Below are 15,784 nucleotides of genomic sequence, written 5' to 3' on the forward strand. Positions count from 1 at the left end.
ACACAAAGCTGGATTCTTCCATCCACAACGATTGTGAACTGTAGCTCATGCATCTCGTTATCAAGGTATACCAGGTTTTTGAAAGAAGCAAACCCATTGAAGTGTTTCTCTCGCACGGCCCAATTCAGTCAGATAAAGACTGCAAATGCCTCCCTCTTAGATGCTTATTATTCCAAGAGTAGGAGGGATTGGAGTCGCTATGCTCAGGACACGAACCCCAAAACATAAGGGGAAATATTTGAATTCGGATCTACATTATATGACAAACTGCTGCTCATCTCACTCTCATGTATAAATTAATTTGCCTCAGAGCTCTCTGTTGCTAGTATTTTTGTTCAAAATTAATATTTTTCTTTGTTAATATTTCCAAGCCTGGAGACATTGTTTTTAGCTATAGAAAACTTTGTATCATTTAAGGCACAGTTTCTGGGGTGATATTGATTTTGTAGAGACTGTGGATAATGAATGGAAGAGGCTTTGTTTGGCACACATGCCACTGGCCAATTACTCCGTAACTGCTTATTGAAAAAAAAATCTTGTTTTGTTTTAAGATAACAGTATGATGAAAATGATGACCCAAAGTGATTGACAAGTGGTTATAGAGTGACAGAAAGACAATACATAATATTGTAAGTTGCACTGTGCAATACAAGAAGAGGCCTAGTTTTTGTTGTGCAATAGGGAACTTAACATATGTATATTTATGGAGCCGTTTTCTCTGTTTTGAAGAAGGCAAAACCCTCATTCAGAAATGAGAGATAATCACAAAGCTTCCTCAGACATCACCAGTCCCACCAAGAACAACAAGGACTCATCCTCCTGACAGGACTCCTGAACAACATTATTAATCATCTGGATTTGTTGTAGGACCCTTACTTTATTAAAAGTGTTGAAATAAAAGCAAGCAAGCCTGTTGATTACATTCCCTTTAAGGTTCAATTTTCCACTAATAAAATAAAAAATAATAATTTCTGTAATCCTGGGCACACAGGCAATTTTAGTGAGTGGCAAGACAGACATATTTTACAGAGAGTGTAAAATGTAAGTGTCATTATTCAGGCAAAGTGGAAAAGATAATTGACTGTTTGATTGTCACCTGCTTTGTTGTGGAAGCTTAATTTGTATTGTCGCCGTCCGTAATGGGCTTCAAACCTCAAGGTTTGCTCCAGCTGACATTGTTGTATTTAAATTGAAAGCAGGAAGGCAGGGGTAATTTTTTTTACCCTTTCAGAATCTAAACATCCAACTGAAAAGGTTGCATAGCTGAAATGCCATACATGCCTCTGCATTGCAGTAGAATTAAGTTTGTGTGTGTGTAGTGAAAGCACGTCTCTAACAAAGGTTATATAAATTACTTTTACTTTTATAGATTGAATGTATGTATAATTAGGAATCCTGAAATTGGGGGTATAAACTTGTACTTTGAGAGTGCTGTATTCTGCACTGCTTTAGGCACATTACTGTGCAATACAGTGGCATCAGAATACATTACTATATAATACTAATTGAATAATTTAAACAAAACGGATGAGTTTATAATAGTGATCTCTTCATTAAGAGAATAACCTCTGTGGTCTGCTGTTAGCATTAGTGTTTGGTGGCTTTGTTTATCCAAGCAATGGAGAAATTTGCATTTGGGTTGTCCATTAAACGCTAATAGTGGATCAAAGTGTCTGTTTCTCTCGCAGCAGGCATCTATCAAAACAAAGGCAGCTTTTGGTGAGCAAAAGTCATAAAATCATCATTAAAATACTTAGTTAAAAAAAAAAAAGTAAGTGTAAGCTGTCATAATTACAATAATTATCATAATGATAGACTGGGTTTGTTTGAAGCTCTGTGAAATGACAGTTATATAACGAATAGAGATTTTAATGATATATTTGTGATTGGCATCTTGTGAAATAAAGTTGTTGCACATTTGGATTACATTACTTTGTTTTCTTCGGCTTTTACAAAATTATGCTTTAAATAACTGCCCTATCTATTAAGACATTTTATGACTTGGTTTTATTGGATTTTCTTTAAATCCCAATTGAGGAAAACCATGTAACTGACTCTTATGTTGGGGAATGTTGTTAATTTGAATGTCTTTCGTGTTAATATGGCATCCAATAATCCCTACAGGGATTACTTTCTAGGCTTTTATTTTAAGAAACGTCCTGTATTTTACAGGGTAACTTAAACTACTCTTAACTAGACTGTCTTTGTGTTTGCTGAACGTCTGGATCAGAGTTCCTGCATTTCCAGAGTAGAACACGTGCTGAACCGGCTTGGTCTACATGGATGGTGGGCAGGTGGTTGAATTGTGGGGCTAGAACAGTTTCTAATCAAAGCAAGTGTGTTAGTTGAGCTGAAATACACATGCATGTAATCGGTGTCATTTTTTGGGGATTCATTTTATGCTGGTTTGACTGTCCACCTTTCGTCCATCTCCTGCAGTTCCCGTCGTGAAGAAGACTTGGGAGAAACATGCTGCGCTGATTGAATACTACAGCGATCTTACAGACGCCTCCATCCCGACCATAGACTTAGGGGTTCCCAACACAGAGAGAGGTCAGTCAGCCCAAATGCCCATCCCTGAAACGTACATTTTTACCTTGAGACAACAAACATATATTTTGAATATATGGTAGATGATCCCTGTATTTTTGTATATTTAAAGTACAAGGGATACATTAAAGTCTGTAATGCATATCATATTCTTATTTATATGTTCAAATATATGTGGTTAGTTGCAATTGTTTAGACATGGTTTATAGAATGCTTTATATTTTAAAGATGCATAACTGTGGCCAATCTGGGTAAATGAAGAAATTACCATAAATCATAAATTATCATAAATACCTACCATATATTAATGATATATGTTTGCTCCAAGTGAGCAGACATGTCAGTACAAAGAAGCCCATAGTTGTAATATGTGGTGTATGTGAAATGTTGTGATGAATGCCTTTCATGTAAAGCTCTAAAAATAGCTGATAGATGCATCTATTAGAAAAACATTCCTCCAGTTGTGGCTGCTATGGCATAAATTAAGCTGAAACAAAAGAAGGTTTTCAACAAGGAAAATACAAAAATGCATATATAAATGGATAGACCTATATATATATATATATATAGGTCTATCCATTTATATATGCATTTTTGTATTTAAACCTGGCCCAGGAATGAAGTTCAGGGTCCAAATTTCCATCCCCTTCCCTCTATGAGTGACTGGTGCTTATTGCCCAAAAATTGCAGTCTACCTTGATTCTGTTCTAGCTTTCCTTGTTGAAAACAGGAAGGTGTAATTTATTGTTAATTGGCTGGTATAATTATGTAAAGTCACACACATTTCAGAGAAGAATGGGCACTCATGGGAGATTTTGTACGTCTCTGTACCTCGCCACATGTTCACAGACCAATTATAATGGTGAACTGGTTCCACTATAGCAAATAAAAGATTCCAATAAATGGCACCATCCTTTATTAGTAATATTCAGTGCTGGTTTGGTTCTCTCATTTTGGCTGAGCACCTGTAATGTGTGGTATTTAGAGGCTTATGCTAGACTGCGTTACCTTGGACAGTAATATTTTGCCACTCATTGTGTTTATTCATGAGCACATCTGTTGTGACTCGGAGAGATAATAAATATACAGAATTAGGTGAGCTAGTTGCAGCATTGATTTCCATAAGAAATTCTCCAGCCGAATTCTTCAACTTGAATTTCATTACCGAGGCCGTTCCCTGGCAGTTGATTTAGAACAAGAAAGCAAGCAACACATTCGGCATGGAGAGAAAAATGGACTTCATCAAAGAGATTTAATCGGAGCACTGCGGTAGAAGAGAGATTGCCTGTGTCGTAATAATCTCCATACATGGCGACATATCCTACGGGTTTGCGTTACATCTGAGCATCCTAACTCTTGTGTGTTTGAGGGGTGTGTTGACATTTTTATAGATGTATATCTTCACGTAGTCTCCATGATGTATGTGGCTACTTACGAATGTAGCAACTATAAAGCATGTCTCTGTTTGTAAGGTTGCCAGTTTCTTTACGGCTGCAATATTTTTTTTTTTTTTTTTTTTCTCTCTTTATTTGATTCATATTAATAAAGGGTAAAATACAGTCAGTAGTCTGATGTTAAGAGGAGCACAGAGGAACCTTCTAGACATTTGTTTGTTTTGTGGGTGTATGTCTGTCATTGTGAACCCATTATTCTTTTTAATATGGCCTGAAATCCCAACTGAACTAAAAACAAGATTGGATCTAGTTGTGTTCTAACAAAATAGATATGGTGTTTTCTAAAGACATAAATAAAAGCATTCGCTGGTTCTTTTTCAATGCTGGGTCCTTGTTAGGGCTTCTGTTTGCGAGGTCCCTATCCAGAAAAACAAGAAAAACAAAGAGATCGTATGTCTGAATGCAACTGGTCTCTCCTTCCTTCCCTCGGGTCACCTATCGGACTTCCTTAACCTCACCAAGGATTCTTTCTTTGCTTTTTAAGATTAGACGAGAGCATTTCATAGTCTAGCTTTAAAGGAAAGGGCTTAATCATGATGACTGTTGGTCAGTGTTGTTAACATGCAGAATTAATAAGTATTGATTTGGAGCAAGGGATGGCTTTAATTTTGTTATTACCAGATGTCAAGGGTGATATGCTCACATGTGGTTTTCATCTTTACATCTTTCATGTTTCAGTGCATTTCAGCAACATGGTGTTGTGCTGTGAGGTGTTTCCAATGGGCGTGGGGGGGTTTGGCAGCAGAGTGTGTCTTACAGAGAAAGTGAGAGAGAGAAGAAAATGAGAGAAACAAGGAGAAAGGGAGGGAGGGAGAGAAAGACAAAGGCAATCCAGGGATGAATTATTCTTGAGCTTTTGAGATTAGATATGCTTTCAAGCACCAGAAACCCCAATCTGGTCTCCAGCTGCGACTCGGAGCACTGTGCTCCACACACCCTTCAGCGAAGTCATTCCACGCTCAGTCACCTTTAGTTGAAGCAGGAAGTTTATCCTCACACGAGACCTTTTGCCCTGTCCCAGTAAGATATAATAAAGCTTGTAGCTGTTTTTTCTTCTTTGTTTCACTGAAATATCAATGTGTTGGGTTTTATTAGCTTTTACAGTAGCAGGAAGCCCATCACCTATAGTTACGTTGGTTATAGGTTAATCTTAATCCACTTTTTTTTTTTTTTTCCTCTCAAAATTATCTGGATGAAAAAAATGTATATCCTGCATTTTATATGATATAAGGATAAACCCTGTACCCTGTACCCTGTAAGATACAAACTGAGTGTTGGTTAACCTAGAGACTGTTACATTTTTACAAGTAGTATGATGTGCTCTTATACTTCTATTATATATGTCATAGATGCACAGTGATTTGTTTGTCTTCCTATCATTGTAATTGTTTCACTGTTTCAACAAACTGTAGCTAGATTGTTCAGGCTCTATTGACTTATGTGACTCAAAGAATATAATATAAACGTTTACATTCAAGGCTTTCCACGGCGTGACATCGTCTGTTCTGAAATCCTGCAGTACTATGTTCCAGGTTCAACACTGCTTTCTACCGAAGCTGACTGACTTATTGTGTCCCTGCCTCATGTAGTTGGGTTACCCTTTAGGTTGATTTTTCTTGACCCTGCACTTCAGAAGTTTCTTGCTCCGATATATTTTTGCTTTCTTGTGCTCTAGAGCTCAGTTTTTTAAACGATAAGAAATAGAACATACTTCACCTGGAAACGATTCCTGCAGTTTGCCCATGGCAGGGTCGGCGCCCTTCTCGCGTGATGTCATGCTCAGGAAGCTGCCTGCATTTTCATTGGCATGAATGTCATGTCTGAAGAGTGCTTGAAAGAAATCGTAAGTGATAGCCCTCCCTAGGCATATAGGTTTAATATATAATTAGTGTTTCCATGTAATTGTTTTTATATTACCTGGAGAGTTCCCTAGAAGCTAAAGCTTAAAAACCTTAATTTGTTACCAGGCAACCTGCAGATTCTTTATTTTACTATATATATACACACACATTTGTCTGTATGCGTGTATGTTTAATCCATTATAATCTACAAAAGTAGGTTGCGGTTAGTACTGACAACTAATTAAAATGCATGATGCATATCCTACTAAAGTGATCCTATCTTTAAGACACATGGTTGTTGCTCTTGTAATCTTTTAATCTTGTGCAATAGGCATGCCAGTTCTTAATGCTTAAAATAAATTAAAGGCTCTAAAGTCAACTGAGTTTTCATAACTAGTCATGCAGAATGCTTTAAATTGTTTAAATTAAAACAAAGATATTTTAGTGAATTACACAGTAAATGCTATATGATTAAAAAACCTAAATGTATTCATCTCATGTTCAGTACTGATGTAATTCAATGATTTACAGATTCAGAAACAGACCCTTTATAGCAATTTAAATTGCATTCCGGATGCATGTGTGTTAAATAGCAGACGCTGTCATTTCTGAAGAAGGAAGCAACGCACTGCAGTTGTGATATCCAAACATCGTTGAAAATGCTCTAGGAACCTGAGCACGCATGAGAACTTCATAAACGAGACCTGTATTATCTGGCAATCATTACCGCCTCCAAAAGGGGCACTCCTTTTAATGTGATATTAAATCGGGTCTGAAAATTCAATTTTGCAGTGCAGCACCACTACCCAAGGTGCCACACTGATCCAAATGTAACAGACGTTAATTTAAAAACATGAGTCCCTCAGAGCACAGTGGATTACAACCAAATGATAGGTATTAACATCTACATGTAACAGTTTACAGCTTCAGCAAGACAAAGGAAATAATCAGTTCCTTTAAATGCAATAAGAGTTAAGCCAAGGCCTGTCAGATTCAGTGTCATATATTCAGTATTAGACCTATAAAAGGCCTTTAAATTCTGCATTAACTTATTCTTAATAATGTGATGTTCGTCCCTCAGAAAAGTTTACTCTCGTAGTTTTGCTTTGCCATTGTTAATAAACTATTCTAAATTATGTGAAACTAGACTACGGCCGAACCAAATCAAAACTTTGACCTACCTGTGACAGTACAGTTTGAAAGTACTGAAGGTGAGATTATTGATGCCATCGTGCACATTCGATGCAACATGACATTAAAAATGTGGATTGCCAATGAGTTTAATGTTAATGTTTGGAATTTGTACTGCCGTAGTTTGTGCTGTATAAATATTGTCCATGGATGTAAAACGCGTTAATAAAGTGACAAACATTTTTTCCAACTATCCTCCTTTCTCAGATTTTGGATTTTTTATATGACAAGATATTTTTATAAGTATGCTATGGCATTGCGGTAAAGTAAAAAACAAAATTGACATTACACAAAAAGCATTTTGTATCGTATTGTACTGTACTGCCACCCTTGCCCGTCAGTCACAAATTACAATCTTCTACTCAATCGGGGTTATTTTTTTTTGTCATAGGTCATTTTTTATGATTTATGAAAAGAACAAGTCTGTAGTCTGTGTTTTGTAGGTAGGTCAAAGGTAGGATTTGATCTAGGCTAATGTTTCTCTTGAACCAAAGTGCATTTTTCATTGTCGTCACGGCTGCACAATACTATTGGTAAGACAACAATACATCTTAGTAGGATCATATCATAAGGGAAGTCATGCAGTAAGGATGCAAGTAGAGTTTGCTTCTCAAGCATGACCTGGGAAGACACATTCAGACATGAGACTCCCAAGTCAGGGCCTTCCTATCAGTCTCTCTTGTGGCTAGTATTACTCATTGCTATAATTACCATACGTGCAATGTTAATGTACTCATCCAATATCTTGAAGCAGGTGGCGTTCATTTGAAAGGGCCTTGAACTTTTGTCCAGCCTGCTCAGGAATAACACTAGAAATGAATTGCTTAAAGGGCTCTGCATGACTTCCGAGATTTCTTCGCCAGCTCTCTGACTGGTGCACCGTGAGAGTGAACCTGCGTACTCTGCAGCTGAGAGCTGTGCTTCCCCCCAGGGCCCCATCCCGTCTCTGCTGGAAAGATAGGATTGTAAGAGGTGAAGCCAGAGGAAAGGGTTGTCAGGTTAATGGCTCCCGAAGGAAGAGTTACCTGCTTCACCTCCTCCCTATTTGCTTAACATAGTAAATAAGCATGGCAGTACAGTCACTTACAAAGAACCTTGCAGCGTCTTGAGCATCTCATTAACCACAGTATTCCCCTTACAAGTGGAGATTTGCTTTTATTCTTCGGCCTGATGTTGCCGAGCCTTTGAAAATATAGGTTGGTAAGTTTCAAAGCATTCATCTTACAATAACAATCCTCAGACTCCTATTTCTATAGAAATCCTTTTGAGGTCATAAGCAGGGTAGTGACTTTAAACAAGTTTGGGCAGTCTGATTGTAGTTTTCTCCCCACTCTGGAAACTGTGGAAGAATAATAGATTCTTCATCTTCAGTGGCATTTTTTATTGCTTTAAAAGGCTTAACGCCCTTTGGCTAGGAAAAAGGAAAAACATTTTTTTCACTCTATCAACATTAAAGGGACACTTGATGGACTTCCAGCCCGAAATTGTTAAGTGTCACGGTTGGGTTTACATTGAAAAGACTCCCCCAACCCGCTATGGACCAGATGTGTTTGAACCCTCTCTTTGCTGTTCTTGTTATTCTAGTCTCTGGTGACACATAGGCTAATTTCCCCTCTGGCAAAGTTTTTCAACAACGGAGAGTTCCCTCTAAAGAAAGTGTTTTTGACAGAATTCACAAGAGCAGCTTGAGTCTTTTCTGTGAGAAAGAAGTGTTGCTAAAAATACAACGTTAAACCACTAATGCTCTGGACATCAGCACTGTAAAGAAATGTTAAAAGTTCATCTAATATTATCTAGTCAACCCTGACCCTTACAATAATACAAGGAAGTCCTGGATTATAATATGTTTGCAATATTTTTGGCAGAAACAGTAAAAGATAGGAAGGCCCTGACTTGGGAGTCTCATGTCTGAATGTGTCTTCCCAGGTCATGCTTGAGAAGCAAACTCTACTTGCATCCTTACTGCATGACTTCCCTTAAATACATATGTTCTTTAAATACATATGGTATTTGAAAAATATATATTATTACAGTTTTATAATAGTCTTTTATATAAAACGTCAGAGAAGTGCTTACAACCAGTAAAGCATGTCACAAAAATAATGCAAAGTGTCAGTTTGGCATTGCTTTTTCCCGTAATGATCACGGCCACAGCTGGTACATACCTATGTCCAGCCAAACTGACAGCAGGGATTCTTAGTCTGGGATAATTGCACCTTCTTTATTGTTCAAAGGCAGTTTTCCAGGGGGCAGAACTCCCACATTGTTGCCCTGTGTAACAAAACGCTTTATTGTTCTGTATCAGGTCACTGTGGAAAGACATTCGCCATTTTGGAGAGATTTGTAAGCGACGCCGTCCCACAAACGAACTGGCTGGTGATTGTGGATGACGATACTCTCATCAGGTAAAGATTGGGATGCATTGTGCCCCACCCCACCCCCCAGTTTCCTGCTCTTTCTGTGGCAAGCAAGACAATGAATACATTAATAGGTGCTGAACAATTGAACTCCTCGAACTCCTATTTTTGGGTTTGGTTTTGTTAGAGTGTGACCGGTAAACAATAGAACAACAGAAATCCCAGAAGCCATTGTGCACATTCATTTTCCACCCGTCTGATCATAATAAATAAGTGGAGTAACATGTCATACAGTCAAGGCTAGGCATTTCCCAGCATGCAGCTTGTGAGCGATCTCTTATCAGCCATTGTCCTGTCAGGTTTTCCTATTCTATTCTATTTATACATGGGACTTTTATTACTGTTATTCCACCCTCAAGTTGACAGATGACTGTACAACATAAGTTAGAATAATGTATAACTGTGCTTGAGACCCATCATTCGACAGCTCCTGTAGTCTTAGCAGAGAGTCGAAATACACTTAACTTGAAAATGTGTAATTACTAGGAGGAAGATTAGTGCCTGATAAATTAACAAATAGGCTTCATATTACTCATGTAGTGCTACTCTTATTATAGTGCAGATATATAGTTTATATAGTAAACTTAGCATTGCGAATATCATCTACTTTACTCCAAATGTGATTGTTAACTTTAGCATAGGTTGTCTGCAGTTTTATTTGAGGGAGTCTATTGAACCATATAGGACATTGCAAAGTCGATGTCTCTCAATAGCATCCCCAGGCTGCAGAAACTTCTGGGCTGTTACGATCCCACAGAGTCCGTGTGCCTGGGGGAGCGGTACGGGTATGGACTCGGCCTGGGTGGGTACAGCTACATCACAGGAGGAGGTGGGTAAGTTAACATGGCAACTTCAACACCCAACAACAGCGCAACGGTAGTCACAGAGAAGCATCTCTGCTCACTACCCACAGACTGGTGCTAAACCTCACATTGGGTAACACAATTATTAGTTGTGGACGTTAACTATTTTCAAGTGTAACCCTAGGGTCAGGGTTAGGGTTAGGCTATCCCACCCTATATGTTTCAGGGATGCAGACATACAGTGACAGGCTGTACAATGTCTCAAAGATGCGGCTCACAGTAGTGTGAATGAGGTTATTCAGGCCATTGTCAGCGAGGAAAAATTGGGAGCCAGTCGGAAGTATAAACAATTCCAACTTAAGCCTAGTATGTGCGATTAACACCAAACGTAATTTACTGAGGCATGTAGGAGTTAATCAGGAAGTCAGCGCATGTCTGTAGCCTTCATTGAAAAGCATGCGAGTTGATGGGCCCGGCTGATGCAATTATTCTGCTTTTCGAGGATGGTGTTCAGCAAGGCCGCAGTGGGGAGGCTGCTGGTGAGCGGCTGTCGTTGCTACAGTAATGATGCCCCCGATGACATGGTCCTTGGGATGTGCTTCAACGCCCTGGGAGTTCCCGTAACACACAACCCGCTCTTTCATCAGGTACAGTACGGTGCCTGTTTTCAAGCTGAGGACTCCTGGCTCTTCCTCTCTGAACTCTTCTTATGCTGTGGCCAGATGTGTCAACCTCCATCCTGGCCCACCACAAGGACCAGCATGACCTTTTACACCATAGGTGGTCACGCCACTACTGAGCCTGAAGGGAGGCAGGCTGGATCAGTCAATGTTTCAAGAGATTTGGACTGTGGCAGCCATTTTATCATGGTTGTCTACTCTCATGGTCACTCTAAAGTCATGGATACTACCAGTATTGAATCGTGTGAAAGTACCCTGGTTTGAAAATTGTTTACTTCCTCCTAGAAGAGTCAAATCTCAGTTGCTTGCAGTAATATAGAGTAATACAACTCAATACACAACCAATTCGTTGAGATATGGCACTGAAGTACTATGTTGGGAAATAGCATGTTGTCTCCCTCTCAACTCACTGGTTTTAGTCAAGGGGAACCTGGTCCAGACTTGGATTGCTAGTTTTACTCTACAAGAAGTAACCATAAGGTATACAAATAAAAAAGAGAATAAAGATCTAATCCCTGATCTGAAAACTTGTTAATGCATCAGTACATTATATTAAAACGTATTTCCTCTGGCACTGTATGCGAAGTCTACCGACTAAAAAATAGTTTTCTCTTTACCGACATCTATTCATTATCCGATGAAATTCGGTTTCCTATTAGGTCTATGACTTGAAAGTTCCCCAGCACGACTTTTAAATGCAAATGCCTCATTAATAATGCAGAAAACAGACTTGATGAGGCTGCAGATAGAATTTGATTGCCTTACTAGCTAGCAGAGAAAAGAAGAAATAATCCCTTTTTGAGAAGCAGTTGAATTAGATTATTATTTGTGCTTAGCGGGCCTTAAAGAAGTCTGAAGGAGTCCACTCATTTTGTTGACTGTTTCCCACAATACATTTGTACAAATTAAATCTGACATGGTCAAACAAGACAGTTTTCTCACTTTGATTCAGCCTGGGTTTGATCTTGAGTTCTTATACATTTTGTACTATGTAATTCATACTAATTCTCAAGAGAGGTACTTTAATATAAATAAAACGTATTATTCCTTGAACATTTGCTTTCCATAATTGACATTACCCAGAAACCATTCAAATTGCCATTTACAGAGCAACAATGACAATAATAGGTTTAAGAGAGTATTCAAGTAATTACTAAACACTTTTTAAGCTTTGTACATAGATTACACATAACAATTTCTTCAATAAACTACATGTTTTTGTGTATGTGTTTGTTTGTTTCTTGTAGGCAAGACCTGAAGATTATGCCAAAGACTATCTTGCTCACCAGGTGCCCATCTCTTTCCACAAGCACTGGAACATTGATCCCGTGAGTGTCTTTCACAAGTGGTTAGCGGACGACAAAAACGACACGTTGCCACCGACGCCACACAGAGGCACGAGAGAGGACTTATAATGACTATATCCACCTAGAATCCTGTAACAATTCACACCCAAGACTAGTCTGGTGTGTTCCTATACACCCCTGCAGACTGGAGTGCTACGCCGGTGCATTAACACTGACAGGGCATTCGAGGACACGGACAAAAAGCTTCCTTTGCGGACAATTAGGCCACAGAGAAAAAAAATCACAAAAAAATCACCAGCTGTTAGAACCAGCAAATGTTATTCCCCTGTTCTTCCCTAATTTGGAGCCACCAGCTGCTTTCGAGCTTGAACCTCCACTGAGACCCCAATGAGAGAGTGCTTGCAAATCCTCCCTGAGAAATCTGCATTAGATTTGCGGTGGACTGAAGAATTGACCCAGAACCTGCTTACGTTTCAGCGTAGATGGCTGAAGCTTTCTGAAGGTTCCTCAGCTGACGATTCAGGTTTTTTCCCCATAGCCTGTGATAATGCTTGGCTCGCTCAAGAGCATCAAACTCCTCTAGGGGTACTGAGTCTTCACAACAAAATCTATACCATTGTTCTTCAGGCAACACAAGGGTGTATATAATACTCTGAATCAGGTGAGTCATAAAAATGATGAAATGTAAAAATGTATATACAGAAAAATCTAATTCCTGAATAATCTCATATGATACGTTCCTCTCAGATTGAATAACAGAAGGCTCTGTGGCCTTTTTGAGGACTGGAGTTTAAAAGCATTGGGAGCCCCATTGAAATAATAATAATGTGTATAAAAAATATATGTATTACCAGTTAAGAGATGAAAACAATTAAAATCACAGTATAATGTGTACAAAAGTTCAATTTGTTTAATTTTGCTTCAACACTGACATTAAGTCCCATTAAGTCAAAAACTCAAACATTAGAGCAGAGAAATACAAATCTAAACCTATTTTAATGGAGCAAATATTAGAAAACAAACATCAGAAAACCTTGATTTATGTGGGTCATTTCATTTAAAAATCTCATCATAACATTGACAATTTTAAGTTATTAATCCTAAAATGAGGATGACAAGATGTAAAAACTGCACTCCGCAGAGTAAATTGCCATTTTCAGGACTTGTGGCGGGCTGTTTTTCCCTATATCCTTACATCCTTACAATCCTTTTCTGTCAGTCTCCATAGCCCTCCTTCTCCACTGCTCTGTGGAGTCCCTTAACAAGCTCCTTTATCTCGCAGACACGGACGGTAATCTGCTTCCCTTCTGCTTCACTAATAGTGACGTGTGCTCTTGTTCCTTTCTGTAAAGGCCAAAGACGAGCTCCTCAGTCATGGATTCCCTGAGGTTTAATTCTCCTGAGCACCAGTGGATCTGGCTAGTATATCAAACATGAGCTGAATCAGCCGATTGGCTTCTTCTTCATCTTGACTTTCTTCTGTTCCTAAACTTCAATCTCCACTTCCCTTTATTTTTCACATTATACCAGCAGGCTATTCTAGGTAAGGGTTTAACATACGAAATGTGTTCCCAGTGCTGGTCCTGGAAGAGCCCCTACCCTACTGGTTTTTGTTTCAACTGATATCTCAATTACTTAATTGAATGCTTAATTTAAGTACTCATTTCCTAAATCTGAGCCTTTTAATTATTTTTAACAGTAGGGGGTATATAATTCTACTAGGAAATTCTTATCAAGGAACCAACTTTTTATCGGTTAAACGATTTAAAGAGTCAAATGTAACCAAATTATTACTTCAATTTAGTAATTTTAGAGCTCGATTGCAACAAAGACCAGCAGGGTAGGTCCCACAGGACCAGGGTTGGGAACCATTGTTTTAGACCAATGTCTTACTTTCTGTCCAACCTTTCTAACACTAAAGATAGAAATTGGAACATGAAGCTGTGAGCGAGGGAGCAATTCCTTAGTGTCTCCTCCTCCATTCTTGTTCAATAACCTGTACACCAATCTTTGATCACTGAGGTGGTCATTAGGTTCATCCATTAGAAACAGGTTGCAGGGGCTCTGAAAGGAGACATCCCATTACAGCCTTTGAAAAGAGGAGGAGCAGAGTTCCTTCAGAAGATGCATGCTTCACATGGGAGTCAGAAATCGGTTTGGCATAATTCGTGATAAGTACGTGCTCCATAACAGTAACAGTCCTCTAAACAAGCTGTACAAATACATGGTAAAGGATACAATGAGACTAATATGGTTTGTTGATGTTCTAAAGACAGGTTGGATCATCCTCAGAGAAAGCTTGCCATTAGGGAAAAATATAGCCCACAACAAGCACTAGGGGAAAAATGTTAATTCTGATGGTGTCATTTTAAGGTCCACATTTGTGTCACCCTGTCCTGCCATATTTGGTATCATGCACCTTCGTCGGGCAGAAAACGGGAAAAGGACAGCAGCAAAATACTTTCTGTGATGCACTAAACTTGACTCTCTACAAGGCCGTATGTTACCAAAATCATAGTCATGACATAAGGAGTAAGAAATGTACAGGACCACATGAGAAAAGAAGAGCTTGTAAGAAGATTGGTTTCTTATTTACTTTTAATAGTGATTACGACAGGATAAAGCCTCTAGACATTTTAAAACCAGACAAAAAAGGATTTCAGGCTTAATGGGAAAATAGATTAAGTGGTCGATTTTAATTCAGCTGGGTGTGTTATTTACAGTCTTAATAGATGTCCGAAATAATATATAACCTGATTTCTGAGATACCCACCACAAGTTCTCTGGTCTAATATGACTGCTTTTAGTTTTCATGACGAGGGTGGGTGACGTGTGGTTTTGTTCCCAATAGGCCTTATATTATAATTTAGGTATTGTATGACGTTTCAATAAAGTGTTTTTTCCCCTCCTGAAACTGTGTTGTACTCATTTTTGACTCCCTGCCACCCTACCCTTCTGTGCTTTTATTTTGGCTTTGCTTTTCTAATTAGGTTTTTGTCAGCACTGAAGAACTAAAGATGCATTGAGATTATCAATGTTTTCCCCCTCCCTTGTCTGTCAAATGAGTCAAAACACTAGCTTATAAAGCAAGAAAAATATAAGTAGAGCAAATAGTGAGTATGTTAACATTTCTGGTCCAAGATGATTATTTTGGCAATATAAATAGTGCTGTTTGTTTGGTAGTAGTATGTGGTTAAATGTACCTTTGAAGATAAACTACAGAGGTACATTACTGTATCTGTGAAAGGACAAAGTATAAATACTCCCTGACATTTTAGAAAAATAAATCTTGTCACTTGGCCAAAACTCACTTTGAGAAGACTGTGGAAGTAGAGACATTTTGATTTTGGACACAAATGTTTTCCATAAATCCATACAAGTTGATTGTGGGTTAATTTCCAAGAAGGGAAAGTGATTTGCATTGACAGGCCAATTATTGCTAATGAGCCATGTGTGCTAGATCACATCAAGTTTCCCCTAGTGCATAACCTGTCCAATTCTCACTTCTTCGCACTGCATGCCCATGAGACTGGAAGTTAGT

General features: G+C 38.6%; 1 protein-coding gene across 2 annotated transcripts in view; it reads left to right on the plus strand.

Annotated features, from left to right (window-relative positions):
* b3glcta (beta 3-glucosyltransferase a) overlaps positions 1 to 15,157 on the plus strand; it is a 64,821-nt gene extending 49,664 nt beyond the window's left edge. The window contains exons 11-15 of one of the 2 annotated variants that reach the window (XM_066699717.1): positions 2,440 to 2,553; positions 9,342 to 9,441; positions 10,167 to 10,286; positions 10,759 to 10,903; positions 12,184 to 15,157. In XM_066699717.1, coding sequence (XP_066555814.1) covers positions 2,440 to 2,553; positions 9,342 to 9,441; positions 10,167 to 10,286; positions 10,759 to 10,903; positions 12,184 to 12,351 — 647 coding nt within the window. In that variant the 3' untranslated portion in view covers positions 12,352 to 15,157. The remainder of the gene's footprint in view (positions 1 to 2,439; positions 2,554 to 9,341; positions 9,442 to 10,166; positions 10,287 to 10,758; positions 10,904 to 12,183) is intronic. The other variant, XM_066699718.1, reaches the window with a different exon arrangement.
* The last annotated feature ends 627 nt before the right edge of the window (positions 15,158 to 15,784 follow it).

The sequence above is a fragment of the Amia ocellicauda genome, chromosome 3, assembly GCF_036373705.1.
Source record: "Amia ocellicauda isolate fAmiCal2 chromosome 3, fAmiCal2.hap1, whole genome shotgun sequence".
Lineage (NCBI taxonomy): Eukaryota > Metazoa > Chordata > Actinopteri > Amiiformes > Amiidae > Amia > Amia ocellicauda.